The sequence below is a fragment of the Ustilago hordei genome (genome assembly GCF_900519145.1).
Source record: "Ustilago hordei strain Uho2 genome assembly, contig: UHO2_contig_02, whole genome shotgun sequence".
Taxonomy (NCBI): Eukaryota; Fungi; Basidiomycota; class Ustilaginomycetes; order Ustilaginales; family Ustilaginaceae; genus Ustilago; species Ustilago hordei.
Genome location: NW_024545252.1, coordinates 2,114,463 through 2,141,535, shown reverse-complemented (window position 1 = coordinate 2,141,535; position 27,073 = coordinate 2,114,463). Strand labels below are relative to the sequence as shown.

General features: G+C 50.6%; 5 protein-coding genes across 5 annotated transcripts; 1 reads left to right on the top strand and 4 right to left on the bottom strand.

Moving 5' to 3' along the window:
* Window positions 1-3,865: 3,865 nt before the first annotated feature.
* UHO2_01466 (uncharacterized protein) lies at window positions 3,866-5,092 on the bottom strand (the record flags this gene model as incomplete). Its single annotated transcript, XM_041553933.1, has 2 exons — window positions 3,866-4,191; window positions 4,324-5,092. The coding sequence occupies 2 exons, from the start codon at window positions 5,090-5,092 to the stop codon at window positions 3,866-3,868; spliced, it is 1,095 nt and encodes a 364-aa protein (XP_041409867.1).
* Window positions 5,093-8,007: 2,915 nt separating this feature from the next.
* UHO2_01465 (uncharacterized protein) lies at window positions 8,008-9,036 on the bottom strand (the record flags this gene model as incomplete). The annotated part of the gene is made up of 2 exons (XM_041553932.1): window positions 8,008-8,807; window positions 8,958-9,036. The coding sequence occupies 2 exons, from the start codon at window positions 9,034-9,036 to the stop codon at window positions 8,008-8,010; spliced, it is 879 nt and encodes a 292-aa protein (XP_041409866.1).
* A 5,292-nt stretch (window positions 9,037-14,328) lies between these two features.
* Window positions 14,329-16,188, top strand: UHO2_01464 (related to KAR4 - transcription factor required for gene regulation in response to pheromones; the record flags this gene model as incomplete). Its single annotated transcript, XM_041553931.1, has 1 exon — window positions 14,329-16,188. One exon carries the CDS (start codon window positions 14,329-14,331, stop codon window positions 16,186-16,188), a length of 1,860 nt encoding a protein of 619 aa, XP_041409865.1.
* Window positions 16,189-20,312: 4,124 nt separating this feature from the next.
* UHO2_01463 (uncharacterized protein) lies at window positions 20,313-23,198 on the bottom strand (the record flags this gene model as incomplete). The annotated part of the gene is made up of 1 exon (XM_041553930.1): window positions 20,313-23,198. The coding sequence occupies one exon, from the start codon at window positions 23,196-23,198 to the stop codon at window positions 20,313-20,315; it is 2,886 nt and encodes a 961-aa protein (XP_041409864.1).
* Window positions 23,199-25,456: 2,258 nt separating this feature from the next.
* UHO2_01462 (uncharacterized protein) lies at window positions 25,457-27,067 on the bottom strand (the record flags this gene model as incomplete). The annotated part of the gene is made up of 1 exon (XM_041553929.1): window positions 25,457-27,067. The coding sequence occupies one exon, from the start codon at window positions 27,065-27,067 to the stop codon at window positions 25,457-25,459; it is 1,611 nt and encodes a 536-aa protein (XP_041409863.1).
* Between the last annotated feature and the right edge of the window lie 6 nt (window positions 27,068-27,073).

The following is a 27,073-nucleotide window of genomic DNA, read 5'->3' as shown; positions in this document are numbered from 1 at the left end:
GCAGTCCAGATATAGATAGAACCGAAGGCAGTAGTCCACTGTGGTCTGGGGATCACTTCAAGCATCAAGTCAACACACTGGACACTCATGTTGATGCCACCAACCTTATCACCAACACCATCAACCTCATTACCATCAACACTCACCAACCTTATCACTGACACCATCAACCTCATCATCAGCAACACTCACACCAGACCTTGGTGTCATCATAACCTATGCATTGATATTGATCATGCCGAGCTACCCCTGAATGGAGTGTCCACAGAGGTCAGCCAAAACCTATGATAGTATATACCCGAATGCCACCCATCGCGCAACTTGATAGTCGCCGAGCGACTAGCTCGTCAAGACCGATACCGAGACAATAGCTGTCGCACAGTTTGATAGTCACCGAGTATCTCGACAGACTGACCTGGGTTTCAGGCGCAAGACCCCTGACAGAAAAGTGATAGAGACGGCTCTATCACATGTTTCACCGAGAATCGAAATACCACTAGTGTTGTCGCATAACTCGACAGAATCGGTAATAGTATCGACACTACTACCGAACTCAGGTTTCAGGCATGCGACCGCTGACACCGTGTTTTCAGTGCTAGAACCGAAGAAGCTGTGGCGAAGGAGCTGTCAGCGGTCGTGTGCCTGAAACCCGAGATTTACCGGGTCAATTGATCTCCACCAGTTTCAATGAACTCTCTTGAGTGTGTGCCTGTTGGCCAGTTTCACTGAGACTGCTTGGAGGCTAGTTACCCATCAAGTTTTGGCAAACCGCTGCAAACACTCAGTTCAGTGGTAGTGTGGCACAGTCTAGCTCCTGTCTGCTGCAGGAAGCCTTAGGGTAACGTTGGCTTGACACGAGTGTTTGTAGTGTCGACAACCAGATGGCGAAGTGATGGGGAAAAACCCAGACCGCAATAGGAGTACTGCCTTCAGGGGGAATAGGTATCCGGACCGCAGTAACTACTGCCTACGGACGACGTCAGTGAGGGGTGATACAACACACTGTCACGGGACTGGATGGATGTGCAGGAAGAACTGGATTCATATGAAGAGATCTTGCACAACCATCGTGGATTGGGCAAAAGTAGAGTTCTGACAGAGTTCAGTGAGATCAGTAGGATCAACAGCTCTATGGCAAAACTCATCGAGATTGGTAGGAACACAAGTCTTACTACAGGGGTAGTAGAATCAGCAGTACCACACTCGCTACAACAGGCCTCACAGGAATTGGTTTGAGAAAAACCTCTATCACCGATACAGCAAGAGGATGACAACAAACAAGGGAGAGGTCGCCACTGGATGAAGTAGGGGCCTTACACGACGATGAAGTCGGTGCAAGCAGATGGGTGCCAACTGTCAGGGGTCTCATGCCTGAAACCTGAGATCTGTAGTAGAAACGCGTCTATTACAGATCCTGTTGAGATATGTGGTAAAATGCTGTGTATTATTATTCTTGTCAAGATCTGTTGTAGAAAGCCTCTATGACTTTTCTTGCTCAAATATGTGATAGGTGTCATGGGCATTGATGCGTAAGAAGTAAGAAGAGCCGTCAGTTCATATGAAGGGGGCACAGGGATCAAGGAATCAGGCAATCATGGGAATTGTAACAGAATTCAGTGAGATCTGTAGTAGGAACAGTTCTATGACAGATCTCATCGAGATCTATATGAGTGATGTCGATATCATGATTTCTGCCAGAATCTGCAGTAAGCAAGGTCATATGGCAGATTCCATGGAGATCAGTGATAGGGAAGTTCATATGATGATTCACATGCAAGAGGGACCAAGCTCACATACAATGAGGATCAAGCACTGCCAAGAAGGGGACCAAGCTCAAGGAGCATGCAGGTGGGTACCACTCAGGGGTCCACAAGATAGGAGTCAAGGGAGTCATTGCTGGTTGAAAGAAGAAGAGCTGTATCAAAGACACTGGTGAGCAGGTCATGAGGAGGAGGAGGAGCAGTGTTGAAGGAGTTGGCACATAAGCTCAAGAAGGACAGACAGGAGTGACAGGCAAGCAGGGCTCGATGAGGAGGAGGTGTCTCATCAGAGACTCTGGTATAGTACTCAGTGAAGAAGGTACTCTCTGGAGAGAGGGCCAGAGCAGTGTTGCTGGCAACGCTGTGAAGAGGTATATAACCATACCTTCTCGTCACAAGTGGTTGAGTGGATCCCCATCCACTCTACACACCATATAACTAGTATTACTTTCAGAAGCATAAGTACTCATTAGTTTCAGTCAGCATAGTTGCAATCCAATAGATTGCCTCTCATTGTAGCACATGTGTTGTATCACTGCTCACTGACATCCAAAGGCAGTTCATAGCAAACCAGCAGTCCAGATTAGATAGAACCAAAGGCAGTTGTCCACTGCAGTCTGGGGATCACCTCAAGTGATAGTTGACACACTGGACACTTGTGTCGATGCCACCAAGTATCATACTCACACCAGACCTTTGGTGTCAACATCAAGTTCACCCAACATCGTATAGTTATTGATCATGCTGAGCTACCTCTGGACAGAGTGTCCACAGTGGTTAGTCAAAATCTGCAATAGCATTACTACAACTACAGATTTGAATGAGAAAAGTGATAGAGATGGCTTTATCGCATATTTCACTAAGAATCGAAATACCACTAGCATTGTCGCATAACTCGACAGAATTGGTAATAGTATCGATACTACTACCGATCTCAGGTTTCAGGCGCATGACCGCTGACAATAGGTTGATTGCTATTGCAGGTTTCAACTGACCACTGTGGACACTCCATCCAGAGGTAGCTTGGCATGATCAATAACAATAGATGTATTGCTATGACACCAAGGTCTGGTGTGAGTGAGGTTGTTGGTGCCAACACAAGTGCCCAGTGTGTTGACTGAGTGCTTGAGGTGATCCCCAGACCACAGTGGATGACTGCCTTTGGTTCTAATGATCAAGAGAGCTGGACCACAGTATGAACCACCTTTGGAATGTTGATCAATGTCAATGAGTGGTGATACAACACATGTGCTACAATAGGAGTAATGTCTTATGATTGCTACTGTTGATGAACTACTAAGTATACTTATGTGAAAGTTATAACTAGTATGATATGGTGTAGAGTGGATGAGGATCCACTCGACCTTTGATGATGAGAAAGCATGGTTATATACCTCTTCACAGCGTCGCCAGCGATGCTGCTCCTGCTCTCTCTCCAGAGAGTACCTTCTTCATCAAGTACTGTACAGGGGCCCCTCTAGCACTGCTCCTCCTCCTTGCTATCCTGCTTGCTTGGCACCCCTGTGCCTCTTGAGCTGTGTCGAATCCTTCGACACTGCTCCTCCTCCTTGCTATCCTGCTTGTTTGGCACCCTTGTGCCTCCTGAGTGGTGTCGACTCCTTCAACACTGCTCCTCCTCCTCAGGACCTGCTTGCCAGTTCCCTATACACTGCTCCTTCTCCTTTGACCAGTGACAGTTCCTTTGACTCTTGTCTCTCAAGCCCCCTGAGTGGTAACCATCTGCATGCTCCTTGAGCTTGGTCCTCTTCATGGCTGTGCCTGGCCCTCCTCACATATGGGCTCGGTCCTCCTTTGCATGTGAGTCCATAGGAGTCCATGGTCTCCATGGAGACTGCACTACGACCATGCTCTCTAATGGTATCGACTAGATCTTCGATACCTGTGCTCCTTCCATATGAACCAGTGACCCTCCTGCTTCTTGAGCATTCAGGCCCATGACACTACCCCCCTCTTAAGAGCCGAGCTCCATCGAGGCATGCTCTGGTCTGGTTCATGCTGACTCCTCCTCCTCCTCCTCCTCGACAACATTGTCAACATCACCCTTCCTCCTTCTCTCAACTTCATTCTCCTTCCTCCTCCTCTCTCTACTCCTCCTGTTCTCTCCTCCTCTCTCTACTTTGTCTACTCGCTTGTCCCCCCTCCGACACCTCATACTCCTGGATGAGGTCGGGGCAGCTGAGGTTCTCTACTGGTTCCCATGAAGCAGCTTCTTCTGCATACCCTCTCCACAACACTTTGTACTCTGTAGTCCCATTGTGTGAACGCTTGTCAATGAGTGCTTCGACTTCGAAATCAAGGTCCTCATCTGGAAGTGATGGTATGGTGGGCTGTTCAGCTCGTTGAGGAAGAGAACTTGTTCTTGCTAGTTCAAGCATGGAGACATGGAACACATCATGCACCCTAAGGTTTGCTGGCAATGTGATCCAATAAGCTCAGCGTCCTACTCGTTCCTGAACTGGGTAGGGTCCTGCAAACCAAGTATCTAACTTGGGTGTGGGTCTCCTTGTCTTCCAGTTTCAATGGTTGATATAGACCATATCACCCACCTTGAACTCAATGTCCTTGTGCTTCCTGTTATACTGGTCTACTGATCTATGTTGTGCCTCTCTGATCTGCTCCTGGAGGTACTTGCAATGCTCCTTTCCATCCATGAGGTACTCAAAGCGACCTGGGTCATTGACTCCTAGTCGTTGAGGGATATCAGGATGAGCTTTGGGGTTCCATCCATAGCATGCAAAGAATGGTGAGACACCAATGCTGTTGTGGACCATGTTGTTGTATACAAAGGCTGCAGTGTCCAGCAGGTCGGCCCAGTCATTCTGTTCATAGTTGCAGTACATCCTTAGGTACTGCTCTATGACCTGATTGACCCTCTCTGTCTGACCATCAGTTTGAGGATGGTAAGCTGTGCTAAGTGAGTGCTTCACACCCATTTGTTCTGCAAATGCCTTCCATGCTCCTGATATGAACTGCCTGCCTTGGTCTGAGACCATGTGATCTGGGTATCTGAAGAGTCTAACCATGTGTCTGTATAGCAACACTGCAGTCTGTTTGGCCATGACTGTCTTATGGGTTGGAGCTAGTATGGCAAACTTGGTTAACCTGTCAACAATGACTAAGATAGAGTCATAGGTCTTGGAGTCATACTTCTTCGATGGTGGTAGTCCTTTGATGAAGTCGAGGGATATGGAGCCCCAGGGTCTGTCTGGTGTTGCTAGTGGCTGTAGCAAACCATATGGACAGTGACGAGGAGCTTTGTACCTGGCACACACAGGACAACTTGCTACATAGTCTGCAATCCAAGCTGTCATGTTTGGCCACCAGTAATGTCATTGGGCTGCCTTGATGGTAGCATCTCTTCCTACATGTCCAGCAGTGATACCGTCATGGCATTGGGTCATCACCATGAATCACAGGTGCTCTACAGAGAGAGACAGTCCATCTACCTCTTTGGCACTCCTTGAGTGTCAGTTGTTGGTCCTCCCTGGCATGATCACTTTGGGGATAACCAACCTTCCTCCACTGTACCATAGGTCATCCTTGACCTCGAAGGGCTTCTTTGCATGTATCTCCTGTAGCTCTTGGTCTAAGGGCTGGAAGATCTTGACCAGGTCTCTGAGACCTTTTGATGCTATGGACTCCATCGAGATCATAGGGGCCACTAGGATCAAGTCATGGTCTGCTGTCTCCTTGAACACTCGAGGAGGCAGTAGTTGCCTCACATTGTGATCCTGCTCTTCACCAGCTGGTTGCATGTCTGTCCTTCTGGTGAGAGCATTGGGTTCACCACCTTTGTCTCCTGGTCGATACTGCAATATGAAGTCAAAGTCTGCTAGTAGTATTGCCCATCGAGCCTGTCGACCTGTGATGTGTCTCTGTGACTTGAAGTACTTGAGGGCTTCATGGTCAGTGAGGATGACCAGTTGACTTGGTAGTCCAGCTAGCATGTGTCACCACTGAGTAAGGCAGGCGACCACAGCTAGGAGCTCCTTGTCATGGATCTCATAGTTCTTCTCGGCAGAAGACATCTTCCTAGAGTAGAAGGCCACTGGATGCCATTGTCCTTCATGCTCCTGCTTGAGTACTCCTGCTATAGCAAAGTCACTTGCATTGGTCTCCAACCTTGTTGGAAGGTGGTAGTTGAAGTGCTGAAGCACTCCTGCTGATGTGAATGCCTGGATGAGCTTGTGGAAGGCCTGTTGGGCCTCCTCTGGTAGCTCGAACTTCTTGAATCATTCTATAGGCTTTACCAGTGATGTCAAGGGCTTGGCTATGCGAGCAAAGTGGGCTATGAACCTTTGATAGAAGTTGGCAAAACCCAGGAACCTTTGGATGTCATGGATTGACTCCAGCATTGGCCACTCCTTGACAGTGTGCACCTTTTCTGGGTCCATCTCTATACCCATCGGCTTGATGATGTATCCCAGGAACTCAACTATCTTGGTGTGGAACTCACACTTCGACAGCTTAGCAAAGAGCCTGTTGCTCCTTAATCGAGTGAGGACCTTGGTGACATGCTTCACATGTACCTCCTCAGTGTCACTGAAGATCAGGAAGTCATCTAGGTATACCACTACATATACTCCAATGATGTCTCAGAAGATGTCATTGATGAATGACTGGAAGTGAGCTGGAGCATTGGCTAGGCCAAAGGGCATCACTAGGTACTCATAGAGTCCCAACTGAGTGCCAAAAGCTGTTTTCCATTCATCTCCTTTAGCTATCCAGATGAGGTTGTATGCTGCTCTAAGGTCTAGCTTGGTATAGATCCTTGCCTTCCTGAGTAAGAACAGCTGCTCCTTGATGAGGGGCAGTGGTGCCCTGTTCTTGACAGTGATCTCGTTGAGACCTCAGTAGTCCACACAGAGTCTGAGACCTCCATCCTTTTTTGGTACAAAGAGCACTGGTGATTGTGCCAGGCTCTTCGATGGTCTTATGAACCCCTTCTCGAGGTTCTCATCCAAGTACCTCCTCAACTTGGACATCTCCTTGGGTCCCTTAAGGTACAGGGGCCGTTGAGGTGGCTTTCCTCCTTCTATCAGCTCGAGGTGGAGATCATGCTCAGTATGATGGGGCAGCTTGTCTGCTTCCACCTCATCGAACACATCTCGCAGGTGTTGGTATGGCTTTGGTATGTCTGCAGCCGTCACCACCTTGTCCACCTCTACCTCCATCTCTACTCCTTTGTCTGCACCTGTAGGTACAAAGCCAAAGGCCAGGAGTGATGATGGTGGCTCCTCCAACAGCATGAACCCTATGGGTCCATCTTCCAGAGCTGCTTGCAGTATGTGCTCTGCTGAGACAAACTTGTTTCCATGAAGGGTTGGTCTCCTCATGGTTAGGTCCCCTGCTCTTGCTGCTTCAGGGGGTCTCCTTGGGGGTCAGTCCTGCTCCTGAGTCTTGAACTCCAGCTGGCCCGTATCCCATTGTATGGTGGGTTTGAGCCTCCATAGCTCAGTGAACCCCAGGATGAGGTCATAGTCAGCAGTGTCAGCCACTGAAGCTTTGACCACACCCAGATTGTGTGTACCAATAGATACCTGCATGCTCACAGAACTATTGATGGAGAGTTGGTGCCCAGTGACACCATGGATCGATCTTGTTTTTATGGGTTTTGTGGGTATTTGGTACTTACTAATGAAAGAATCTGAGACTATGGACAAACCAGCACTGGTATCAGCTAGTATCCGAGCAGGATGGTCTTGAACCATTCCAGAGAGCTCCAGTACTGCTTTGCCTCCACTGGTAGAGAAACATACTTGACAATCTTGATATATACAGAGCAATGGCGAGGAGGTTTGTAGAGCAATGCATGCCATCAGTGCATCACCCCATTGACATTTCCCTCGTCATCGTCATCATTGTGCTCCTCCTCCTCATGATCAGGGTCCATGGATTGCTGGTATGAGCTGAGGTCCATGGCCTTGGGGTCACCCATCTCAGTGCTGCCTGTGTGGCCATCTCCTGAGTCGGTGGCCTCCTCAAAGGGGTCTGCTGTGGTGACCATAACCTTTGGTCCCATGGGTCAAGAGCTAAGAGGGTCTACCCTCCTGCTGGGGCAGTCTCTGGCCCAGTGGCCAATACCCTTGCATACATGACAGGTGTTGATACCTGATGGAGCAGGGCTTCCTTGCTTCAAGGTTTGGGTGGGTTGATGAGGAAGGGGTAGGTTAGTTGGTCGGTTTAGGTTTTGTGTAGTTGCTTGTGTAGTTGCTTGTGCTGGTGATCAAGCTGGATAAGGTTGAGTGGGTTGACATATGGGGATTGAACTTTGAATTGGCCAAGACCCAGTTCTTAGTGGAGGTGATGTGGCATTTGGGAGTGAGTGTCTAGCCAAGGACTGCTGTAGTAGCATCCTCTGTTGATCGATCTCCTCAACCTCTTGATACCACTCCCATCTCTTCCCAGGTGGGTTCCTCTCGAACTTCTCCTGTATGCTGTGAGTGATACTACCTCTGAAGAGACCAAACACTAGCTCATTGTCATCTAGGTTGACCTGTCCCTCCAAGTCTCTGAACCACTCTACATGACATGTGGCAGCACCAGGAGCATCACTTGTGAGCCTGAGAGCTAACAGCTTGTTGTATGCCTCCATCCTAGCATTGCATGGGTTGAACTGTTCTGACAGTCGCTCTGTGAAGTAGTGCCAATCATTGAACAACCTTCCTTCTCTAGCTCTATCAATATGGAGCTTGGAGGTCCACCACTCTCGTGCTGTCCCTTCCAGTTGAGCACCCATGTGATTGATCATCCTAGACTGCTCAAACACCTGGTTGAACTTAAACCATGCTTTGGCTTCTAGAATGAAGATCTCCATGTCTTGGGGATTGAACTTTGGAAATGGGGTGGCAATGGGCTTCAACCTCTCCATCATGATGCTGGTGTCCTCCTCTTGGTCCAAGGGGTAAGGGTCCATCCTGGTCCTGCTGTAGGGGTCCACCTTAGTCTTGACATATCTTGGCCCAGTAGGTGAAGCATACTTCTCATAGTTGACGTCATCCTGCTCATCCAGGTTGATGAATGAGACTGATCATCTTGGTTGTGGAGCTGGGGTAGGAGTATGTGGGTCTCCTATCATAGACTCATCTCCTCCTCCTGCTTGTTCCTCTGAGTGAGAGAGGTCAATCGTCTCCTCCCTGCTCAGATGAGCTTGTTGTAATCGTTCCTCTTGTTGACCCTGCCTGGTAAGCTCTAGCTGGACTTCCAATAGAGTGAGTAGTCTATCGAGCTTATTGTTGAGGTCTGGATCCATCATGGTGATTGTGAGGAGCTGCTTGAACGATCCACTCTAATGTCAGGGGTCTCACGCCTGAAACCCAGGTCGGTCTGTCGAGATACTCGGTGACTATCAAACTGTGCGACAGCTATTGTCTCAGTATCGGTCTCGACGAGCTAGTCATTTGGCAACTATCAAGTTGTGCAATGGCAGTGGGTGGCATTTGTTGTATATACTATCGTAGGTTTCGGCTGACCTCTGTGGACACTCCGTTCAGGGGTAGCTTGGCACGATCAATATCACTGCATAGGTTATGATGACACCAAGGTCTGGTGTGAGTGTTGATGATGATGAGGTTGATGGTGTTGGTGATAAGGTTGGTGGAGTTGGTGATAAGGTTGGTGGCATCAACACGAGTGTCCAGTGTGTTGACTGATGCTTGAGGTGATCCCTGGACTGCAGTGGACTACTGCCTTCGGTTCTATCTATATCTGGACCGCTGGTTTGCTATGAACTGCCTTCGGACGTCAGGTAGTGGTGATACAACACACACACTACAATGAGGAGCAACCTTGATAGATTGCTGCTATGCTGACTGAAACTAATATATACTTATGCTGAAGTGATAACTAGTTATGATGTGTGTGTAGAGTGGATGAGGATCCACTCGACCTTTGATGGTGAGAAGGCATGGTTATATACCTCTTCACAGTGTCACCAGCGACGCTGCTCCTGCTCTCTCTCCAGAGAGTACCTTCTTCATCGAGTACTGTTCAGGGGGCCTCTCCTGCTTGCTTGGCACCCCTGTGCCTCTTGAGCTGTGTCAATTCCTTCAACACTGCTCCTCCTCCTTGCTATCCTGCTTGTTTGGCACCCTTGTGCCTCCTGAGTGGTGTCGACTCCTTTGACACTGCTCCTCCTCCTCAGGACCTGCTTGCCAGTTCCCTATACACTGCTCCTTCTCCTTTGACCAGTGACAGTTCCTTTGACTCTTGTCTCTCAAGCCCCCTGAGTGGTAACCATCTGCCTGCTCCTTGAGCTTGGTCCTCTTTGTGGCTGTGCCTGGCCCTCCTCACATATGGGCTCGGTCCTCCTTTGCATGTGAGTCTGTAGGAGTCCATGGTCTCCATGGAGACTGCACTACAACCATGCTCTCTAATGGTATCGACTAGATCTTCGATACCTGTGCTCCTTCCATATGAACCAGTGACCCTCCTGCTTCTTGAGCATTCAGGCCCATGACAAGGAGCATGGTTATATACCCATTTTTGCAATGTTGCCTGCGACACTGCTCCTGCTCTGGGAGGCCTCTTCAACCCTGCTCCTCCTCCTTGTCCTTCCTATCCTTACTAGCGACCTTATGATGCTGCTCATTGGCGCAGCTTCTCTCACTTCCTGTGGGTGGATGTCACCTCAGCAATGATAGGAGTCACCCCCCACCCCCACTTCATCTGTGTGGCAACCCACCCCCTTCTTCATCCCTCCCATCCTCCTGCTCTGAGTTCATCATCGAGTTGGCCCCCTGCTTCATCAGGGTGGTGACCCCAATGTCTTTGACATCTTAACTTACTGAGATGCCTGTGAAAACAGCACCCACACAAGATCTATCCTATGATCAGGATACTACTGATTCTGGTGGGATTTGTGATACAGCCCCATTCATGCTGATTTGGATGAGATCTGTCATAGAGCCTCTCTACTACAGATCTCAATGAACTCTGCCATAACCCTTATTTCAACCGATCCTGTGATTCCTGTGCTCCTCCTCATATGACTTCTAATCTTCCTGCTTCTGCGCATCCGGCCCTGTGACAGTGCCTCTCCCCCTGCCCGTACAGAACTCGATCCTGGCTCCTGTCACAGGACCAGCGCAGAGATCATAAACAAGCGTTCTGCACAGCCGCTGAAATGAGCTCGGTGCACAGGAAGCGGGACTGGTCGAGACCCAGGGGCTCCAACCAATCTCAATGAGAATGGCCAAACAAGCAAGCCCTGGTGAAACCTCATTGAGAATGGTCAAGACAGTGGGGCCTGGGGAGTTTCACCAAGACTGGCCCAAGATGAAGTGGACCAATCAGTCCCACAATGGGATGAGGTTGATCCATCACAATCACAGGATCAGCCACTGGGAGCAGGGGGCGAGGGAGCTCACCACCTGATGAGGTGGGAGAGAACCCCTGAGCACGATGAAGTCGGCATAGGAGGATAACTGCTTCAGCAAGGCACCCAAATATGTGATAGGTTGATTGCTATTTCGACTAACTGCTGTGGACACTCCATCCAGAGGTAGCTTGGCATGATCAATAACGATAGCTGTATTGCAATGACACCAAGGTCTGGTGTGAGTGAGGTTGTTGGCACCAACACAAGTGTCCAGTGTGTCGACTGAGTGCTTGAGGTGATCCCCAGACCACAGTGGATGACTGCCTTTGGTTCTAATGATCAAGAGAGCTGGACCACAGTATAAACCACCTTTGGAATGTTGATCAATGTCAATGAGTGGTGATACAACACATGTGCTACAATAGGAGTAATGTCTTACAATTGCTACTGTTGACAAACTACTAAGTATACTTATGTGAAAGTTATAACTAGCATGATATGGTGTAGAGTGGATGAGGATCCACTCAACAGCTATGACGAAGAGCAAGGTTATATAACCATTCTTGCAATGTCGCCATGCAACATTGCACCCCCCTCTGGAACATTTCTTTGGCACTGCTCCTCCTTCTCCTCATCCTTTCTATCCCTCCTATCCTTCCTGTGGTGCTGCTCATCAGCACTGTGTCTTGTGCTTCCTGCAGATGGACAGTCTTTGCATTGTCTCACTGTCAACAGGGGTCATTCCCACCTCACCTGAGCAATAGTTCACACCCCCTTTCATTTCTCCCATCTACCAGCCCCAGATTTATTTACCAAGCAGGTCCCCTGCTTCATTGGTGGCAGACCCAGATATCTTTGCCACCCATCCATGATATCGACACCCCTTTTGCTGGTTTCAGTGAGATCTGTCATATGATCACAATACTACTGATTCTGGCAGGTTTTGCTGTAAGCTCCCACTCTTACTGATTTGAGCAAGATCTGTTGTAGGGCCTCTCTACTACCAATCTTGATGGATTTGGCTTTTGGACCCTCGTTCGGCCCAATCTGATGATTCCTGCGCCACTTCTCATATGCTTCCAGAGCCTCCTGCGCATCCGGTCCTATGACACAGTGTTGAAGAGGCCCCCCAGAGCAGGAGCAGTGTCGCAGGCGACATTGCGAGAATGGTTATATAACCACGCTCCTTGTCATAGCCATTGAGTGGATCCTCATCCACTCTACACCATATCTTACTAGTTATAACTTTCACATAAGTATACATTAGTAGTTCTGTCAACAGTTGCAACTGCAGAGCATAGCAACTATATAGCACATGTGTTGTATCACCACTCCTTGACAACATCCAAAGGCAGTTCATACTGCAGTCTGGATAACAATTGACACCAAAGGCAGTTCACACTGTGATCTGGCTCTCTTGATCATAGAAACCAAAGGCAGTTGTCCACTGCAGTCTGGGGATCAACAATCATTCAGTCAACACACTGGACACTCATGTTGGTGACAGCAACATCAACAGCACCAGACCTTGGTGTCATCACAACATATCTATAGCTATTGATAGTGCCAAGCTACCTCTGGACTGAGTGTCCACAGTGGTTAGTTGAAACCTGCAATAACTTTCAAGCTATCACATATTTGAGCAAGAAAAGTCATAGAAGGCTTCTATGACAGATCTTGGCAAGAATAATAATAAAGGCCTTTTACCACAGATCTTGATAGGATTGGTAGTAGTTGTCTTTCTACTACAGATTTCGGGTTTCAGGCACGCAACCTCTGACATAAAACTCCGAATTCAGTTTGCCATCTATATAGACCATTAGACATAGGCCTGCCCATGTCATACACCCACAAATCATGATGCTGTGGCTGCCACCCTGCAGTGTAGGTACATATATATCATAGTTGACATCCCTGGACCAGTATCACTTTTCCAAGCCCTTTCCAATGTGCTGAACCTTGCATTCAACACTCCAGATGACATTCTTCCATTGTTCAACAGTCCAATGTCTATAATCCTTGGCAAACACCCTCCTTGCCTTCCTATGTTTATCTGTGAGCAAGGGTTTTCTTCTTTTTGTCCTAAACTTAAGTCCAGCTCACTTCAGCAAGTGTGTAATGGTTTGTCTGGACAAATGAAGTTGATAGTGTTGTAGCCAGTAGGCTGAAGCTTCAGTAGCCAAAGTATAAGAATTCTTGCTAATTCCTCTGGTGGGTGTCATGGGATCGGGAATCAGGTAACCAAACCGAACATAGTGAGCAGTAAAACCACTACACCAGCTAGTCCCTTAGCTGGTGTACCCAATTCACACAACACTGAAGTATAAGCATTGCACTCCCCAATGCTCCAGACTCGGAGAACAGACATCTATTCATTCCGGTGACAGTGAGTAATGCCTGTTTGCATGAGGAGAGGATGAGGGGCCTTCCAGGGGTCCTTTTAACATATTCACTCTCTGGTACCTGTTTTGCCAGTTCAGCAATGCTGGATTTGTTGATAGACAGTTTAGTTGCTATCTCCCTTGTTGAGAAACCTGCTTGGAGCAGCTCTTTGACCCATAATAGGTGAGCAGTGGTGTATTTAGTCCTCCCCATATCAATTTTTTGCCCTCCTTGCCATGTTGACAGCAGTATTTCCAGATGTTGTCCTAAGCTCATCAAAACACCCCAAAACATCTTTGTTTATATCATACTACAATCATATGAAGTTTCATACATGGTCTATTAGCTCAATTCTGTGCAAAGCAATGAGTTACACAAGGTACAGAATTAATTGAGGAGGAGGAGGGGCTTCAAAAAGTGCCAACCTTAATACCAGCATATTCTTTGGCAGGACCACCCTTTTTTTCTCATGTATTCTGATAGCAGGCTATCCAAGCTTTGCAACCATACCACACAAAGTGGGTGTTGTCAAAGAGAACAAAGGGTACTGGTCATCATCATGAAAAGGACCTGAGAACACCATATCAAATTAATTAGATGCCAGGCAATTTTGGATGCGACTGTATTTTGGTGGGCCGTGCAGCAAAAAAAATCAAAAATCAAAAATCAAAAAATCAAAAATCAACAATCAACCCTTCCACTGCCTTGCCTTTTCTTCTGACACACATCATTATCCGATTGCAGCGACGATTGACACCTTCTCTCACTCGACGAGAGGAGGATTGCCAACAATCATCATGAGCTGATCAGTAATCGACGCTGTCCAGTCGGTAACATCGAATCACTATGGCTGTTGAAACGTCTTTCAGCAGAGCTCGTGAGCATCCTCGATGGCGCACGCTCGTCGGCTCCTCCGACAAACCTCAACCAGCGCAGCAACATCGTCAACAGCGCCGTCAGCAACTTAAGCAGCATTTTGGCATCTCGAGCACCGCCATCTCAGGCGCATTATCCGACCGTGCCGCTCACGACGTCAAGGGCAAGTCCAAGGCGCGACCGTCCATCATCCCTTCAACGTTGGGTCCAAACTACAGCGCCTCGGAGCACACGCTTCGCAATGACTACTCGCAGCATTTCGTCGACACCTCTGCTGGTCTGCTTCCCGGTAACGCCGTTCGCAACCCTTCCTCCAGCACCCGCTTCGATGAGTACCCAAAGTTGAAACGACTTGTACAGCTCAAAGATGCTCTCGTGGCCCGAGTTGCTCATCCTCCCACATACCTTAGGGTTGACTTACGGCCTTCCCTAGAACCATTCCGCGATCCATCTCGGTCTACAGCGACTTTTCACCTCGGCAGCCTCATCCCTGTCAAGTATGATGTCGTGCTCATTGATCCTCCACTAGAAGCTTACGAGTGGGAAGCTTATGCCTCTGCATCCACGTCCGCCTCGACTGGCGCTCAGGCTTCGACATGGTCATGGGAAGAGATTGCTGCGCTACCAGTACCTCAACTTGCCGCGAAAGAGAGCTTCGTCTTCCTCTGGGTCGGCTCTGGTGCAGGAGATGGGCTGGAGCGCGGCAGAGAGGTGCTCGCAAAGTGGGGCTACAGAAGATGCGAAGACATAGTGTGTATCCGCACCAACCCTCAGACGGGTAGCGATGCTGGTGGCAGCAGCAGCGAGCAGCCATCGACGAGCTCGGCCTTCACTCGCTCTAGCCAGCATTGCTTGATGGGTATTCGAGGCACAGTTCGTCGCTCAACAGACACCCGCTTCGTACATTGCAACATTGACACTGACGTTATGCTATGGCCAGGCCCTGACGACGAACAGCCGGCGGCACATCTTGACACCGCTGGGCCGCGGCGAAAATTACCCGACATGACGAGCAAGCCACCGGAACTCTACTCGATCATCGAAAATTTCTGCCTCGGCACTCGAAGGCTAGAGCTCTTTGGTCGGAACAGCAACCTGCGTCGGGGCTGGCTCACCATCGGCCTCGAACTTGGACCCGACGCGCCTCGATGGCCCGAGGATGGCAAAGTGGAGCTTCCGAGTGCAGGCCTCCCCGTGCTGCAGGAGGAGGCTGCGGTTGACCAAGGGTTGCGGATGTATCTGGATGCGTTGCGAACACCGAGGGTGTACGAGAAGATAGAGTATGACAGCAACTTTGGCGTGGATCGACCCGGATGTGATTTGCGTGATCGATCGAACCTGGTACCCTACGTTGAGGAGGTGGACCAATTGAGGCCTAAGTCCCCGCCTCCTCGTGGCGCTCCCGGTACTGGCGGGAACGGGAACAGCATCAACTCAACGAGATACAGAGAAGCACCGCAGCAGCTCTCAGCACAAGGTCCCATGGCGATGCCAAACGGCCTTAGCAGCAATCCCGCACTTCGCAGCTCGCGGCAAGCTTCACCTTCCCATCCTGCAGCACTTCCACTTGGGTTGGACTGCGCAAATCCATCTTCTTCGCTGCTCACTTCTGGTCTGCCTCCACGAGCACCCGTAGCCGGAGGAGCTGGTTTCTCAGGACTAGGAGCAGGTGGAGCGAGAACAGTCAGCGTACCCAGTGGGAGCGAAACGCTGAGCGGACCGCAGGCTAGCGTGCTCAAGGCCAAGGCGATCGCTGAAGCAAATGTTGCAGCCTACTTCTCAGCGAGTGCCGCCGCTGACAAGGTGGACGATGCACCTGTCGCTGGCTGAGACCCTGGAAAGGACTGAGTAGGGCCGTCCGACACATCGGAGCTGTCAATACCCTCATCTGTCATTCCCCACAATGAAACGCGCTCCCTTTCTACAATGTATGACTTTGACCGTGGGAGCGCCTGAGCTTATTGTGAGAGGAGGTGCGTTCCGTCTCAAGCTTGAGCGAGCAAGCGAACCTCAAAGTGACAACTTTTCCGCTTCACTGCGGAAAATAACTCAGCAGCACTGTTGGACGTGTCGATGCATAGTGATCTTCGTCCTACTTTCGCGTGCCACCGGAATTGAAAGTTCAACTTCCGCTTTCGACTCCATTCTTCTTCCTCTGCCTCGTCAAGGAGCTCGTTGTCTCGACCTCCGTCGTCAGGCGGTCCAGCTCAAATGCCAAGACTTCGAAACCGCTTGTGGACAGTCGTGTCACGTAGATGGCTCTCTCTCAGTGTCCTCTGCTGGACAAACGACCCGATGTTTCGAATGAACTGCTTAGCGAATGCGTGCCTGCTGAATGATCAGATGTGTGATCGATAGAAGCATGTTTTCAAGTGCTGTGGATGATGCTGATGAGGACCAGACCAGACGAGGGTGGACTCATGACAGCCGTTCCTCGACCTCTTGCTCGCAAGTTTTCCGCAATCAAGTACAGGGTTATATAGACACCCTCGCCCCTCCTCCCGCTCCACCATCTTCCTTGTCCTCCTCAACACGTCTCACCTTCGCCCAGCTCTCCTCATGTTCCTTCTCAAAGTACTCAAGGTCACCCTCGACTTTGTCCTCGCTCCCCTCTTCACACTATTCATTCTCCTGACTCTACTCGCCGTCTTCTTGCCTTCCATTATACCCTTGGTCCTCCTCATCCTTTTCAGAGAGCTCCGACACGGCTGTCTCACAACCCCTCTCCTAGCATCTCTTAATTTCGAATCCTGAGTCTTGTTCAATCCTAGAACTCAGGACCCTGAGAAAGTAGGCCCGTAAATATGACAGATTGGGCTACCTGGACCACGGTCTGGACTTCAGTGTGGATGATTGCCCGGGTCCCGGAACGCATGCGCAATTCGCAGAACTTTGATCGCCTCGGTGTACGCCTGGAGTCTACCTTCCTCGACCGCTTCTTTTCCATGTGTTCTTCTTCTACCTGGCATTACCCATCGACAGAACAGTCATTGAGACAGTGACAATCTTCCTTGCTATCCACGTTGTGACGATGTTCGTTTTTCTCGGGTTCATGTGGTTGCTTAGCGGGATGACCGGCCTGCTTTGGGGATATCAAAAAGGACGACTACCGACACTAGAAGAGGTGCTTCCCTATGTTCGAGAGACGACTCGTAGTTTTTTTTTTTTTTTTTGTTTTTTTTTTTTTTGTTTCCCATTGTCACGATGACAGAGCTTCAAGCTGGCCGTATACTTCTCTTGCTTCATCCTGTACAGCGGCGAGAATCTTTGGCCACCAGCCTCAGCTGACCGACTCATTGGACAACCATCTCTCCTTCTTCGCACAAGCCCTAACCGGCGACGCACCTCGACTTCCCGGCACAAATCTAACCTCAGCCGACTTGCATTCTCCCCTCTCCATCTTCCTTCCCCCTTTTCCCGCATCCCCTTCTGCCCAACACGAAATTGAACGTCGCTTATCATTCATAGTACGCATCTATCCACCCTCCATATCTCGAGCCGCAAACGCAACCGCACTCACCTACACTATTCATTTCTCCCCTCACCTCTCGATCGACTTGGTTGCAAAAAGAGGCTCTCAACTGTTTCGCTACCTTGAAGAACCATGCCCTTTTGCAGGAGGGATGACAGTGTTAATTCGAGACGTAGTAGTGCATGATTCGACAAGGGTGAAGGAGAGACTGGAGTTGATTTTCGATGGGCTCTCGTCCGTCGGGTTCTACATGCCAAAGGTCGTGAATGGGCAAGATGATGAGAGGGAGAGAGAGGAGGATGCTTGGGCTGAAGCGGTTAGATTCAATGCGATGTTGGATCTGGGTGATTGCTTGCGACGATATGACATGGTGTCGTCATGAGTAAGCGTCTTGAGTAGGCGAGATGGGGAGAGTCCGGGACTCCAACAGGTTGCCGAGACTCCAACATGACTCCTTCAGGACTCGAACAAGACTCGAACAAGGTCCAAAAAGGCTGCAGTAAGGTTCCGCTCAACTCCAATGTGTACAGTCCCTGTCCAAAGTTTGGGGACAGGGTCCAATAGACAATAAATCAACCATCCGATAGCATACCTTCCATCTGCTTGGAGGAGTGATCTCTCATAAGTGTCAGACTGAGCAAAACACACAGTGAGCAAGTTCAAAAGAAGAGCTTTCGATTGCAGTGAGTCTCGGAGCTGACTAATACTTGAGCAGACCTCCATGCTTAGTAAGCACTTGCTCCATGCGATGCTCCATTGACTCGATCACAGGATTGATATGTTTGAGCATGATCTGGGTGTTCCACACTTCCTCTGCAGCTCTTGCAAGTTCATCCCAGGGTTTTGGAACTGGTAAGCACTTACCAAGCAAGTTTTTGAATACATACCATATGTTCTCAATAGGGTTAAGGTCTGGCAAAGCCAGCAGGTGTTCCTGCATCTTAATGTTGTATTCAGCCTGCCATTGCTTGCAGATAGCAGCCTGATGACAGCTGCTGCCATCTTCAACAACTAACAGGCCATCAGTGTATGCACTAACAGCAGTTATGGCATCCCAGAGTGGGCTGTTGATGATCCAATCACAATATCTGACAGCTGTGAGGTTCTCAGCAGGATCCCATTGATTAGCTGACCCTGGCTGCTTCTTTCTTGGAGCCAATGGGAGCACAACCAACAGTGTTTTAAGGTTGTATGCAATGCCAGCCCATACCTGGATGCTGAAATGGCTGGAATGGAATGTTGGAACCATGTTGTTGATGTCTTCTCGAGTGTTTTTCCAGTGACTAACCCATGTGCATCCAGGCTGGTAGCCAACCTTGACAGCTGCCTTGTCTGTGAACAGCACACCCCTCCAATCAGTGGTGCTGTTAGCCTTGGCCCATTCTAGACATTTATGCCAGTTTTTGGATGTCAGAAACAGCTTTCAAAGTGCAATCTGGCAGTTAATACTGGCCTGGTATGCTGCTTTCCAGAGCTGCATTATTGGAATGCTGCCAAGCAATGCTGACAGCTGTCGCCATGATAGAAATGGGTTTTTGAGTACCTCATGCTGAAGGTATTGGTCCAAGGTAGCTGTCCAGGAGAGTGGATGGCTGGATCATGCTTTTGTTTTGAAGGTACCATGCTCCTTAAAGTTATGGATGGTCTTGTGAACTGCTGTCTTGGAAACACCACTTAGCTCTGCAATTTGTTGAATTGGCAGCCCAGTATCATACATTGCAATGATTGAAGCATGCTTGCTTGGAGAGAGCTCATTGCCATGGACCATATTGGCATTTGAAGTGTTCTTGATTAGTATGATGGTAGTGCTATTGCTCAATGATGATGACAACCCAAATGCAGGGTAACTGACTAAATTGGGAAATTACCCAATTGTCCTCAAACTTCTGCACAGGGACTGTATGTATTCAAAAACTTGCTTGGTAAGCACTTGCCGGTTCCGAAACCCTGGGATGAACTTGCAAGAGCTGCAGAGGAAGTGTGGAACACCCAGATCATGCTCAAACATATCAATCCTGTGATCGAGTCAATGGAGCATCGCATGGAGCAAGTGCTTACTAAGCATGGAGGTCTGCTCAAGTATTAGTCAGCTCCGAGACTCACTGCAATCGAAAGCTCTTCTTTTGAACTTGCTCACTGTGTGTTTTGCTCAGTCTGACACTTATGAGAGATCACTCCTCCAAGCAGATGGAAGGTATGCTATCGGATGGTTGATTTATTGTCTATTGGACCCTGTCCCCAAACTTTGGGCAGGGACTGTACTTTAGCTTCGCGCAAGAAGGTCTCAACACTCTGCTTCACCAAGAGCATGCTTTTGAGATGAATGTTTGCCTGGTCCAATTTTCAAAAGCTCAGCTGAGTCTTTCTTTCAACCAGGCACATCGCTCTGGGGTGGACGTTGAAAGTCATATCGTTTCAAAAGGGCGTACAAGAGGCGTTATCACTACTTGCGCGTGAAGAGACAAGGCCTTACATGAGATGGTCAAGAACCAAGTGGACGTTCCAAAGTGAGTGCGATTCTGCGTTTCTTCTTTGGTGCTTCGCCTTCCATCGTTGCTGCTGCTACAGCAGGTGGAGATCCAGCTTTAGCTGATTGGCTTGGCAACGCGAGACCCAGAGCCGACGTACTCGATGTCGAAGGAGCACCGGAGGCAATCGCAGAGGCGTAAGCTTCAGCTGCGGAGCTCGTCGCATGCGCAGGAACCGGCGGCAATGTTGCTGGGCTAGCCATCTTCGGCGTGTTGGGTGCTGAGCCTGTTGACTTACCCTCTGCGATGTGTGCATGTGCTGGTACACCGGGTGCAGGTGCCTTTAGTGCTGGCTGGGCAGAGAAGGCATAGGGAATTCCGAGCTCGGCATAGTCAAAGACGACAACAGAGCAGTAACCGTCTGTGGAAGACATCATCAGAGACTGACCATCAGGCGACCAGGTCAGATCAGTGAAGCTGGCGTAATGCATGTTGCTGAAACAGCAGATGGGACCAGTTTGTTGCGTGTCGTAGATCCAGACACTGTCCTGTGTAGCAACGGCATACACCATTCGGTATGGCAAGCCGATGACGCTGATGCCTCGCGGTGGTGAGCGGGCGTCTTGGCGTGGGACCTGGGGTGATGTCTTCTCAGCTGGCTGTGACGGCGATGGGGTCGCGACAGTAGCTGCCGCAGGGGCAGGCGAGGAGGCTCCTGCTGCGTTGGCCCCCTCAGTGCGGAGCGAGACGGTCTTCTGCTTACCAGCTTCAAGCGGGATAGTGGGATGCGGTGCGATTCCTTCATCCTCATCCGCTCCAGCCGAGCCACTGCTTCGCAGCGTCTTGCGAAGTTCGTACAAGATCGGAGAGAAGCGTACGACCAACGTCGCTGTCTTGTAACCGGGCAGAACAGCAATCGGAGCGTTTGACCTTGACAGGTTGCCTCTTGCGTACAGATAGACGGCACTTTTGTTGGCAGGGCCTACTTGCGGGCTGGTGCTGGGCTGAGCAGGTGTGCTGAGCAGCGCCGGACTCTTCCTTGGGGAAAGGTGGACCGTCGGAGAAGCGGGTGGCGGTGGAGGATCAAAGAGACCGCTTGGGGTTACGAGCAAGCCGCCATCGGGACTGAAAGAAAGGCGACGGAAGAAGCCACTGAAGTTCTCGTCACCATACAAACGCATTGATGCCCTCGCCAAGGGACCGCCAAGACCCGATGCGGCGGCCGCTTGCATGCGCTGCTTGGGTGAAGGCGGAGCTCGAATGGCAGGAAGGGGCGGAATGGGCGAGGGAGACCGGATGCTGCGAGTTCGAGAGGCGGATCGGCTGACACTTCCACCTCTGCGCCCAGCATCGCTTGCAGCTGCACCGCCTCCAGCGACAGAAAGGCCGTGTTCGCTGGCACTTGCACCTGGCCCTGGCTTGTTCGCGGCAGCCTGCGAGCCAGCGAGGGTCGAAGCAGGTGCCAGTGACGTGGTGCTGGTGGGTGGTGAGCCAACGTCAAAGTTGCTGCCGCTGAAACTGGAGCGACGGCTTGGTGTCGTCTGCGGTGGGTTCATGGCATGTGTGGCGACGGCTGTGCTATGTGTCGAGAAGGGGCTAGGCGGGACCGAAGCACCGGGCGTGGGTGTCCCCGCACATCCAGCTGCAGGGGCAACCGTAGCCGCGGCGACAGCGGCTGCAGCAGAGGAAGCGACTGATGCTGGTGGCATAGCAGCAGATGGTGTGCTTGCTCTGGCTATGGCAGCGCTGGTGTGAGTGGGGTCAATGGGCGTGCTGCTGCGCTTCGACCTGCCCCTCAGACTGGCAACAAAGCTTTCGCGCGCTCCTTCACCATCGCTGGCTTGACTAGTGTGGCTGCTGGTGCGTCTTGGCAATGCGGGCTTGGAGTAGTGCTGGTCCCAGACAAATCCACCCGAGCTGCCGTTTCTGCGGTGCAAGTCGAGTTTAGCGTTCCTGCTGACGAGCTGGCTCGAAGTGAAGGTGCCATCTGTGTTACTGCTTGCATTGCCGTCGCGATCGCGGTCGTGTCGCCTTGTCTGCAAGTTGTGGACATGCACGGTACGGTCGCTGCTCTGCGTTGCGATGAACTCGTTCAGAGGATCCCAGGCGATACCTTGGACATAGTGATTGTGTTCCGAGATCTCACGAATGACGTGGCCGTCCTGGACGTTGATGATGCGCGCAACGAAGTCGGTTCCTCCCACAGCCAACGTCTCGCCGTTGGGACTCCAAGCCATGTCGTAGAGTTCCTGCTGTGTGGCACGGCACATAAGCTTGACTCGCCAGAACTCCTTCTCAAATTGACTTTCGCCTTCGAGGTTGGTTGTGACGTCGCCAAAGCCAGGCTTGCTGCGGTCGCTAGGCACCCAGAACAGGACGTTGCCATCATCACCGGCAGTAGCTAACAGCTCGCCCTTTGGACAGAAGCGCACAACGTTGACGACACCTGAATGTCGTTGGAGCGTTGCGAGGTACTCGACGCGAGGAGGATGCGGGGCTACCACGGTCGAGCCTGAGACTGCTGCTGCGCTGGCCATGGCTGCGGGCGAAGGGATGTTGGGATGAACCATCCAGATGCGCGCGTTATTGTCTCCACCAGCGGTAGCGAGCCTCCAGCTCTGCCCTCCAGCCATGACGGGAGGTTGAGTGAGCTTCGATGAGGAGGCAACTGGTGTGGATGTTGATGCTTGTGCTGATGAAGAGGTCGAAGCGAAAACCATGGCAGCAGCAGCGGAGGGGTCAAGTTCTGACAAGCCTTTTCCAGGTGCCATGCCAGCTGCTTGACCCATGTTGTGGTCGAGCACGCGCTTGAGATGGTTGACGGGAATGGGCTGGAAGGAACAGCTATAGATGGGCTGGGTATCGTGCCACCGAATCTCGAAGGTGACGGAGCGAACCATGGTTGCGAGCTACTCTGTGTCAACAATGGGCGAAAAGGCGTTTTGGGAGTGCTGTGCTATGTGAAGCCGTCCGACCTCAGAAGTGTTGTTGAGAATTGCGGAAGCTTCAGGAAGCAAGGAACCGTCCGCGTTTTGTCTCGCTGATGACGCAGGAGGATGTTGAGCTGGCGCTGTGGAACGCTCAAGGTGGGCAGGTCTCAAGATCAAGACGCAGCTAATCTGCGTCGCGGGTCGGTCGAGTGGGAGCAAGGCAGCAAGCATTGGCTTGGACAGGGTTCAAAAGGAGAGATGGGCGCCGGTTGTTTCTTCTTCCTCCTTCCTTGAGAGAATTGGCCAGATGATCGAAAATGAGGCCCCGTGGGATGTAGAGAGATAGGAACGACCCAAGGCCTTGAAGCAGAGTTGACGTTAGCGAGGTGGAAAGGGTTGTCGTGATCCTGCTCTTTGTTGCGACTGTGAAAGAGAAAGGCAGCGCAGTGTTGACAGTTGGCAATTTTGCAACACAAAATACTACTTGTACTCTGTAATTACTGCGCTAACCTCACGAAAGATCTGTGATTATTGTGACCGCGTATTGTGGTCGAGCCAAGAGCTGAACAGATTTCAAGAAAAAAAAGGATCTCTGGCATTGACGAGCAGCGCAGCCGGAAGAAAGACACACAAACCGAAGCTCTGATCGATATTGGCAAGTTTGACACAAAGTTTGACCTTCCGCACTGAGTCGCACTCACTGTATGTCGGCAGAAGGCAATCGCCTGAGAATGGATGCAAGAGAGGGCAGTGATCATACGAAGACGACGACGCGAAGGGGATGAGGCTTCTTATCAGTCCAGAATCAAGCATGGAACAATCCGAGATGAGCTGCCACCATCCTTTGTGTAATCACATCGGTAAAGCTCGATGATATGCAGTGATGATTGACAAGGATTACATCGCATCGGCTCGAAAAGAGTCCAGTCAAGCCAAGCCAAAAGGAGAAGGCGTCGGTGTGACACGAGTTGAGAAACTCAGCTCACTACAGGCGAGGCACCGGATGGAGCCGTGTCATGTCGTGATGCAAGCTGGCTGACTGACACGTAAGATATCTGCCCACCTCTCTCTTCCTTGAAACGAATGACCCTTGCCATCATCATCGTCACAAGGACTGTGTGTTGCAAGAAGCGGAATGGCGGCTACTGCGTGGCATGCTTGACAGAGCGCACATTTCACATGAAGTTGGTCGTCCAAAGTGCAAAACTATGCTGTGCGAACAGAGACGGAGATGGCCACGCGCTGGTTTACTGTACCTTTGACTCTCGGCCGTATCGGCTCCCGCTTATGCAGCCATCTCCACGACTAAGGGATTTACAATTGCCTCCTACACTTGCGTGGGCGTTGTCGCTTGTGGTCGCTCTCGAGCTGAGTTGCTCAGCATATCAGCGTGAGGTCCCAGTTCCGGAGTGTAGCGGAGGGAAACAAGTGTAGTAAAAAAAATAAAAAAAATAAAAAATAATAATAATAATAATAATAATAAATAATAAAAAAAGCAAGCTCGGCTGAATGATGGCATGTACGAGATCGCTTCCTCGTTGCAACGAGTGAGTGCGTGCGCACTTCTTCGACAAGAATCTCAGCCCGTGGTGTGTATATTTCGGTTGCGGATGCCGACTCGAGCCATCATCATTCCAACATCCGCGGCTGCGATCGACGTAGTCTTCGTTGGATCTACATTCATAATTCGTCGATTTCTCGGTACTTGGTTTTGTGGCCCCTTTTTCTGTCCTTCTGTTCTTCTCATTGTATTCAAATGCGGTCAAGTTCAGGGTCTTGGAAAATTTGATCGACATGACCACGCTCGGGCCATCGGTGCGTCCTCTTCTGTGAGCGCCGCTTGCCTATGCTTTCTTCGAACGGCGCAATGACCTGCGGACACAGGTGGGTCATCGATATCCCAGGCTGCAAGGCAGAATTGACCTGTTCGAAACAGCACGAGTTGATGCGGAACAGACTCACCTCCGTAGCGGAAGGTCCAGCTGCAGTATCTTTGGAGCTGCGAAGCGGTTGGGCACGACGCGTCGCGTAAAGCACCTCACGCGTCAAAGCAACAAAGACTGTCAAAACAGCGATCTCACATATCCTCTTTAAGCTTTTACTTTCTCAGCAGCCAAGTCTTTGTTGACTTCCCACAGACCGGCACAGATGACTTAACATACGCTAGTGAAGGACCACGTTGTAACAGGGAAATAACATTGTAGAAGAGCACAGAATCATTTTGCGACTCAGGGCTTCATCCTCGCAGGCACCCATCGTCGGATAGCCACCTCCTTGACCGCATAAGTCTTTCCTTGCCTCAGACCTTCGAAGAACGCATCTGGAGAGGCAAGCATTTCCGGCGAGCATCGTTTCAACGACGGCACAAATACATGCGCCAAGATCAACGTCTTCAATACCTGGCTCTGCACACGATTCACCGTGCTGAACCATGTCCAATCCTTTTCGCCTGCATTCGGGTGGGGAGGGAACGGACTGCTTTGTTCCTCCTCGGCATCCTCGTACGAAGGGATAATGACGACGGCAAACTCGGCGTGCGAGAACACTGGTCCGCGTTTGTACAGCAGCAGATCTGCACAGAATTTGATGCCTGTCTTAACCACCCAGCCGAGTGATCGGAAGTGGTGGTAGGCGACGTAGTTGAGGAGAAACGGGTTGTCCGGCCGTGTGTACAGCTTCTGCAGGTGTCGTTCCGCCAGCCCACGGTCTCGCAAATCCAGCAACGCTTGTGGTAGGCTTGACTGCAGACAGTATGTATAGAATTTGTCGAGAGTCAGGATCTTGATGGCACTGGTTCCATCGCTGGTGCAGATGTCGAGGCATCCGAACATCGCTGAAAGGAAGAAGGCTTCCACGAGGGAGAGCTGCATGCGCTCGACGTCAACGACGTCGATGTCAGCCATGTCATCACCTTCAATATCTTGTGTCGCAGACATCTGAGGTGTTTGTGATGCACCCTCGGCGTCTCCGGCACCCGCCGTTTTCGATTGTGCTGCCTTGAGTTCCTGGCTAGCCTTGACCTCCTCAGCGAAATACTTGAGACCCTTGATACGTGCTACACCAGGCACAATGTCTGGCACCTCCTCCTGTCCTGTCCACAGCCCTTGCTTTCCGTCATTGACATCCTCATCAGCAGCATCCTCGTCGTCGAGTTGCTTCTCCACCTGTCGTTCAATATCAGCCATCAGTCGGTCGTGCGATGCGCCTGGCGCACGATCCTGGTCCGTGATCTCGCCTCCCAGGGCCAAAATGCCATCTGGTAGCTGTTGCCCTGCTCGTACCGCCGCTCGTGCCCGTTCGATCTTGAGGGCCTTCCGCTCTTCTCGTCTTTGCTGTGTAAGCTGCTCAGCGGTCAAGCGGCCTTTGCGCAATGCATCAATTTCATTGACTTTACGTTGACGCCAGGTAGGCTCGGATCGCGAAAGGTTGCCTTTTCCGAAGAAGCCGCGCTGCCAGAGGAGCCTGATCCCTTCGTCGAGCTCTTCAACCCAGATTGTCTGCAAGTTTCTGTCATAGTGAACCGACACTTTCTCTTTGCCTTTCTGTGCGATCTTGGAGGTGTTGTTGGAAGCGGTTGCAGCCGCTGGCGAGTAGTGCCCCAGGGTCAGCAGCGTGTATAGTGAAGACCATAAGGAGGTCTCTCCGCTGCTGTCCTGAGCAGCTGCTTGATCTGCGGTGTCGAGAGCCACGGGAACAGGCTTTGAGTAGAGCTGATTCTTCTGTGCTGTTGCTTTCTTTCCTGCACCTGTTACGCGAGCAGCCGGCCCCTTGGCACCTGTCTTGGATGACTCGGCAGCATTATTGTAAGACCAGCCTGTAGTATTCCTCTGCTTCGGCATCTTTGC